Below are 7,802 nucleotides of genomic sequence, written 5' to 3'. Positions count from 1 at the left end.
ACAAGAATTACTAAAATAGTTAGTATATTCTTGACCGAAGTAAACGGTAACTAAATGCTAAGTAAATATAAGATATTTGTGAGTTAGCATTTGGTCAAGATTGTCTTGATTCAAAGGACGAGTAATCGGTTACCCCTCGGTAGAGGTTATTCTAAACCTTTGAAATTATCGTTGCAAAACATAATAAAAGGGTATATTATTAAAAGTTTTGCTAAAATATTGGTTTATTTTGATTATAGTTTCTAAATAAAGTATGTTTGTTTTTCAGCATGAATAGCTCGATAGTTCAATTATTAGCTTCCGAAAAACTTAACGACGATAACTATGCAGCATGGAAATCAAATCTTAACACAATACTAGTTGTTGATGATTTAAGATTTTTCTTAACTGAGGAATGTCCTCAAACCCCTGCCTCAAATACGAACCGAGCTAGGTTGGAAGCATATGATCGATGGATAAAAGCAAATGAGAAAGCCCGTGTCTACATCCTTGCTAGCATGTCAGATGTTTTAGCAAAAAAGCATGAATCCTTAGCCACGCCTAAAGAGATTATGGATTCTTTAAAAGGAATGTTTGGGCAACCAGAATGGTTCCTAAGACACGAGGCAATCAAATACATTTACACTAAGCGTATGAAGGAGGGGACCTTTGTTAGAGAACATGTCCCGGACATGATGATGCACTTCAATATTGCTGAAATAAATAGAGGTGCCATCGATGAGGCTAATCAAGTTAGCTTTATCTTAGAGTCTCTTCTGAAGAGCTTCATACCATTTCAAACGAATGCATCCCTGAATAAGATAGAGTTTAACCTGACAATCCTTCTGAATGAACTCCAACTTTTCCAAAATCTTACCAAAGGTAAAGGAAAAGAAGTAGAAGCAAATGTTGCTACTATAAAAGGAAAATTTAGAAAAGGATCGTTCTCTAAATCCAAAGTTGGACATTCAAAATCTAATAAGAAGATTGAGAAGAAGGAAAAGGGGAAGACTCCCAAGCAGAACAAGGGTAAGAAGACTGAGAAAAAGGTAAATGTTACCACTGTGGTGAAAATGGACACTGGCTGAGAAATTGCCCAAAATACCTTGCTTAGAAAAAATCAGAGAAAAACGCACAAGGTAAATATGATTTACTTGTTCTTGAAACATGTTTAGTGGACGAACACCGAGTTAGGCTCGAGTACTTCCGGTGTTCGTCTCAAGAAAACGGGAGAAAGAAAGCCCCGGACTCAGTTTTCTCGTCCTAAGGTAAAAAGTGATCCCCTGACGGTTTCTTTCTTTTTTCTTCATATTGGTCTTAACTCTTTCGATCTTCGAGGCTCGTACTTCAAGGAATTCAACCCACACTCCTGGCATGCTTCTTGACATGTTTTGCCAAGGTATAGGTCGGGACGCGAGCTCGTTGCAAAGAGAACTAAGATGCGATCCAAAACGTTCTAAAAGATGGCCAATGCTTCGAACGAGGGGTGAACGCTCGTACGGTGTCAGAAACCACTGGAAATCCACTTGCAACGAAAGAAACAGGCTCAGCTCGAGGACTTTCGATGTTCGTCACAAGATAACGCAAGTGAGAATACTGCGGCCTTAGTTTTCTCGTGTTGGGGTAATAAGCAATCCCTCGACGGTTTCTTCCCTTTGCTTCGTGTTGGTCAGAAGTGTTTCGATCTTCGAGGCTCGTACTCCAAGAACTTCAACCCACACTCCTGGCATGCTCCCTAACACGTTTTCCCAAGGTATAGGTCGGGAAGCGAGCTTGTTGGAGGGAGAATTAAGGTACGACCCAAAACGGTCTAAAAGATGGCCAATGCTTCAAACGAGTGGCGAACGCTCGTCCAGTGTCAGAAATAACTGGAAGTGAACTTGCAGCAAAAGAAACAGGCTCAGCTCGAGGAATTCCGGTGTTCGTCCCAAGAAAATGGACTCAGTTTTCTCGTCCTGGAGCAAAACGTGGTCCCAAACGGTTTCTTCCCTTTACTTCTTATTAGTCATAAGTCTCTTGATCTTCGGGGCTCATACTCCGAGGACTTCAACCCACACTCTTGGCATGCTACCTGACATGTTTTCCCAAGGTATAGGTCGGGAAGCGAGCTCGTTGGAGGGAGAACTAAGGTGCGACCCCAAATGGTACAAAAGATGGCCAATGCTTCAAACGAGTGGCGAACTCTCGTCCGGTGTAAGAAATAACTGGAAGCGAACGTGCAGCGAAAGAAATAGGCTCGGCTCGAGAACTTCCAATGTTTGTCCCAAGAAAACGCTAGCAAGAATGCCCCAGACTCAGTTTCCTCGTCCTGGGTAAAAAGCGGTCCCCCGACGGTTTCTTGCCTTTTAGTCGTGTTGGTCATATGTTTTTCGATCTTTGAGGATCATACTTCAAGGACTTTAACCCACACTCCTGGCATGCTCCCTGACACGTTTTCCCAAGGTATAGGTCGGGAAGCAAGCTCATTGGAGGGAGAACTAAAGTGTAACCGAAAACGGTCCAACAGATGGCCAATGCTTCCAACGAGTGGTGAACACTCGTCTGGTTTCAAAAACAATTGGAAATACACTTGCAGCGAAGGAAACGGGCTGAGCTTGATGACTTTCAGATTTCGTCCAATGACAACATGAGTGAGAATTCCCCGACCTCAGTTTTCTCATCGTGGGTAAGAAGCAATCCCCCCACAGTTTCTTCCCTTTGCTTCGTGTTGGCCATAAGTCTTTCGATCTTCAGGGCTCGTACTCCAAGGACTTCAGCCCACGTGCCTGTATGCTCCCTGACATGTTTTCCTAAGGTATAGGTAGGAAAGCGAGCTCGTTAGAGGGAGAACTAAGGTACGACCCAAAATGGTCCAAAAGATGGCCAATGCTTCCAACAAGTGGCGAACGCTCGTCCGGTGTCAGAAACCACTGGAAATGCACTTGCAGTGAAGGAAACATGCTGAGCTCAAGGACTTTCGGTAATCTTCCCAAGAAAACGGGCGCGAGAAAGCCCCAGATTCAGTTTTCTCATGCTGGGGTAAAAAGCGGTCACCCAACGGTTTCTTCCCTTTTTCTTCGTATTATTTGTCTTTTGATGTTCGGGGCTCCTAACCCGACGAATTCAACGCACACTCCTGACATGCTCTCTCACACGTTGTCCTATGGTATAGGTCGTGAAGCCAGCTCGTTGGAGGAAGAACTATGGTGCGACCCTAAACGATCCAAAAGTTGGCTAATGCTTCAAACGAGTGGCGGACGCTCGTCCGATGTCAGAAACCACTGGAAATGCACTTGTAACGAAAGAAACAAGCTGATGTCGAGGACTTCTGGTGTTCGTCCCAGGAAAACGCAAGCGAGAATACCCCACACTTAGTTTTCTTGTCATGGGGTAATAAGCGATCCCCTGATGGTTTCTTCCCTTTGCTTCATATTGGTCAGAAGTGTTTCGATCTTTGGGATTCGTACTCCAAGGACTTCAACCCACACTCCTGGCATGCTCCCTGACACATTTTCCCAAGGTATAGGTCAGGAAGTGAGCTCGTTGGAGGGAGAACTAACGTGCGACCCAAAACGGTCCAAAAGATGGCCAATGCTTTCGACGAGTGGCGAACGCTCGTTCGGTGTCAGAAACCATTGGAAATGCATTTGCAGCGAAGGAAAGGGGCTGAGCTAGAGGGCTTCCGGTGTTTGTCCCAAGAAAATGCGAGCGACAAGTCTCCCGACTCAGTTTTCTTGTTCGGGTGTAGAAAGCGATCGCCCGACGGTTTCTTCCCTTTGCTTCATGTTGGCCATAAGCCTTTCGATCTTCGTAGCTCATACTCCGAGGATTTCAATCCACACTCATGGCATGCTCCCTGACATGTTTTCCCAAGGTATAGGTCGGGAAGCGAGCACGTTGGAGGGAGAACTAAGGTACGACCCAAAAATGTCCAAAAGTTGGCAATGCTTCCAACGAGTGGTGAACGCTTGTCCGGTGTCAGAAACCACTGGAAATGCACTTGTAGCATAGGAAACGGGCTGATGTCAAGGAATATCGGTGTTCTTCCCAAGAAAATGTAAGAGAGAATACCACGAACTTAGTTTCCTCGTGTTAGGGTAATAAGCGATCCTCCGATGGTTTCTTCCCTTTACTTCGTGTTGGTCAGAAGTGTTCCGATCTTCGAGGGTCGTACTCCGAGGACTTCAACCCACACTCCTGGCATGCTCCCTGACAAGTTTTCCCAAGGTATAGGTTGGGAAGCGAGCTCGTTGGAGGGAGAAATAAGATGCGACCCAAAACGGTCCAAAAGATGGCCAATGCTTCAAACGAGTGTTGAACGCTCGTCTGGTGTCAGAAACCACTGGAAATACACTTGTAGCAAAGGAAACAGGATGGACTCGAGGACTTCCAGTGTTCATCCCAAGAAAACGCAAGCTCGAATGCCCCGGACTCAGTTTTCTCATCTTGGGGCAAAAAGCGATCCCCGACCATTTCTTCCCTTTGCTGCGTAGTGGTCATAAGTCTCTCGATCTTTGGGGCTCGTACTCTGAGGACTTCAACCCACTCTCCTCGCATGCTCTTTGACACGTTTTCTCAAGGTATACGTCGGGAAGCGAGATCGTGGGAGGGAGAACTGAGGTACGACCCAAAACAGTCCAAAAGATGGCCAATGCTTCCAAAGAGTGGCGAACGCTCGTCTGGTGTCAGAAACCACTGGAAATGCACTAGCAGCAAAAGAAACGGGTTGAGCTCGAGGACTTCTAGTGTTCATCCCAAGAAAACGCAAACGAGAATGCCCCGAACTCAGTTTTCTTGTCTTGGTGCCAAAAGCGGTACTTCGACGATTTCTTCCCTTTGCTTCGTATTAGTCATAAGTCTCTCCATCTTTGAGGCTCGTACTCCGAGGAGTTCAACCCACACTCCTGGCATGCTCCCTAACACATTTTCCCAAGGTATAGGTCGGGAAGCGAGCTCGTTGGAGGGAGAATTGTGGTGCGATCCAAAACGATACAAAAGATGGCCAATGCTTCCAACGAGTGGCGAACGCTCGTCCGGTGTCAGAAACCACTGAGAATGCACTTGCAGCAAAGAAATCGGGCTGAGCTCATGGACTTCGGGTGTTTGTCCCAAGAAAACATGAGCGACAATGCCTCGTACTCAGTTTTCTCGTCCTGGGGCAAAAAGCAGTCCCCCTACGTTTTTTTTCCCTTTGCTTCGTATTGGTCATAAGTCTCTCGATCTTTAGGGCTCATACTCCGAGACTTCGACCCACTTTCTTTGCATGCTCACTGATAGGTTTTCCCAAGGTATAGGTTGAGAAGCGAGCTTGTTGGAGGGAGAACTGAGGTGCCACCCAAAACGGTCTAAAAGATAACCAATGCTTCCAACGAGTGGCGAACGCTCGTCCGGTGTCAGAAACCACTGAAAATGCACTTGAGGCAAAGGAGACGAGCTGAGCTCTAGGACTTCTTTTGTTCGTCCCAAGAAAACACGAGCGAGAATGCCCTAGACTCAGTTTTGTCGTCTTGGGCAAAAAGAGGTCACCTGACGGTTTCTTCCCTTTACTTTGTATTGGTCATAAGTCTCTCGATCTTTAATGCTCATACTCCGAGGACTTCAACCCACACTCCTTGCATGCACCATGACACGTTTTTCCAAGGTAGAGGTCGGGAAGCAAGCTCGTTGGAGGGAGAACTGAGGTGCGACCCAAAACAGTCTAAAAGAAGACCAATGCTTCCAACGGGTGGCAAACGATCGTCCGGTGTCAAAAACAACTGAAAATGCACTTGCAGCGAAGGAAACGGGATGAGCTCAAAGACTTCTGGTGTTCGTCCCAAGAAAACACGAGCGAGAATGCCCCAGACTCAGTTTTCTCGTCCTGGGGCAAAAAGCGGTCCTCCGGCGGTTTCTTCCCTTTGCTTCGTATTGGTCATAAGTCTCTCGATCTTTAGAGATCGTACTCCGAGGACTTCGACCCATACTCCTTGCATGCTCCTTGACACATTTTCCAAGGGTGTAGGTCGAGAAGCGAGCTCGTTGGAGGTAGAACTAAGGTGCGACCCAAAACGGTCTAAAAGAAGACCAATGCTTCCAACGGCTGGCAAACACTCGTCTAGTGTCAGAAACCACTGAAAGGTCACTTGCAACGAAGGAAACGAGCTAGGCTTGAGGGCTTCCGATGTTCGTCCGAAGAAAACACAAGCGATAATGCCCCGGACTCAATTTTCTCGTCCTGGGGAAAAAAGTGGTCCCCAACGGTTTCTTCCCTTTGCTTCGTATTGGTCATAAGTCTTTGACCATCAGGGCTCGTGCTCCAAGGATTTCAACCCAGATTCCTTGCATGCACCCTGACACGTTTTTACAAGGTATAGGTCGGGAAGCGAGCTCGTTGGAGGGAGAACTGAGGTGCGATCGAAAACGGTCTAAAAGAAGACCAATGCTTAGAACGAGTGGCAAACGCTCGTCTGGTGTCAGAAACAACTGGAAATGCACTTGTAGTGAAAGAAATGGGCTGAACTCGAGGACTTCCGGTGTTCGTCCCAAGAAAACACGAGCGAGAATGTCCCAGACTCAGTTTTCTCGTCTTGGGGCAAAAAGTGGTCTCCGACGGTTTCTTCCCTTTGCTTCGTATTGGTCATAAGTTTCTTGATCTTCGGGGCTCGTACTCCGATAACTTCAACCCACACTCCCGGCATGCTCCCTGACACGTTTTCCCAAGGTATAGGTCGGGAAGCGAGCTCGTTGGAGGGAGAAAAGAGGTGCGACAAAATACGGTCCCAAAGATGGCCAATGCTTCCAACGGGTGGCGAACGCTCGTCTGGTGTTAGAAACCACTGGAAATGCACTATTTGTGAGGGAAACGGGCAAAGCTCGAGGACCTTCAGTGTTCGCCCCAAGAAAACACGAGGGAGAATGCCCCGGACTCAGTTTTCTCGTTCTGGGGCAAAAAACGGTCCCCTGATGGTTTCGTCCCTTTGCTTTGTATTGGTTATAAGTCTCTCAATATTCAGTGCTCGTACTCCGATGACTTTAACCCACACTCCTGGCATGCTCCCTGATACGTTTTCCCAAGGTATTGGTCGGGAAGCGAGCTCGTTGGACGGAGAACTGAGATGAGACCCACAATGGTCCAAAAGATGGCCAATGCTTCCAACGAGTGACGAACGCTTGTCCGGTGTCAGAAACCACTGGAAATACACTTGCAGCGAAGGAAACGGGCTGAGCTCGAGGACTTCTGGTGTTCGTCTCAAGAAAACGCGAGCGAGAATGCCCCAGACTCTTGTTTCTCATCCTGGGGCAAAAAGCAGGCCCCCGATGGTTTCTTCCCTTTGCTTCGTATTGGTCATAAGTCTCTCGATCTTTGGAGCTCGTACTCCGAGGAATTCAACCCACACTTCTGGCATGCTCCTTGTCATGTTTTTCCCACACTCCTGGCATGCTCCTTGTCATGTTTTCATAAGGTATAAGTCGGGAAGCGAGCTTGTTGGAGAACTGTGGTGTGATAAGCAAGGACTGAGGTAAAGTTTAAAAGTTTTCGGGCGAGTGAGTCTGACGCGCGTCTCTTTACAAGCCCAATTCGGCGACCTTGAGTAAGGCGGTAGAAAGTGGTTCGGCGGTGTTTGTCCGGCGATTTTCCTATCTCCAATCACTGGGTAACGTTGGGTTTCTTTGATTTCAATTTATTTATCGATTGGGTATTTTTTCGGGGACATCTTCATAGCTTTTTTGGTTCGGCTGATGGGTGGAAGATTGGTTGTTTTACTGGAATTTTTGTGCCATTTGGTCCGTTTTTTCCTGAAATTTCCATCTGCATTGGTGTCGGTCTGATCAGAATAGTTTACTGAAGTTCTAAAGACATCGTA

The 7,802-nt window shown here is 46.9% G+C and overlaps 1 protein-coding gene across 1 annotated transcript; it reads left to right on the top strand.

Annotated features, from left to right (window-relative positions):
• Positions 1-269: 269 nt before the first annotated feature.
• On the top strand, positions 270-749 carry LOC127149133 (uncharacterized; the record flags this gene model as incomplete). The annotated part of the gene is made up of 1 exon (XM_051084381.1): positions 270-749. A coding segment is annotated over exon 1 (480 nt), but the record flags the coding sequence as incomplete, so codon positions are not given.
• Between the last annotated feature and the right edge of the window lie 7,053 nt (positions 750-7,802).

This window comes from Cucumis melo, chromosome 4 (assembly GCF_025177605.1).
Source record: "Cucumis melo cultivar AY chromosome 4, USDA_Cmelo_AY_1.0, whole genome shotgun sequence".
NCBI lineage: Eukaryota > Viridiplantae > Streptophyta > Magnoliopsida > Cucurbitales > Cucurbitaceae > Cucumis > Cucumis melo.
Note: the sequence above shows the minus strand (reverse complement) of the source record. Positions and strands in the feature narration are given on the sequence as shown.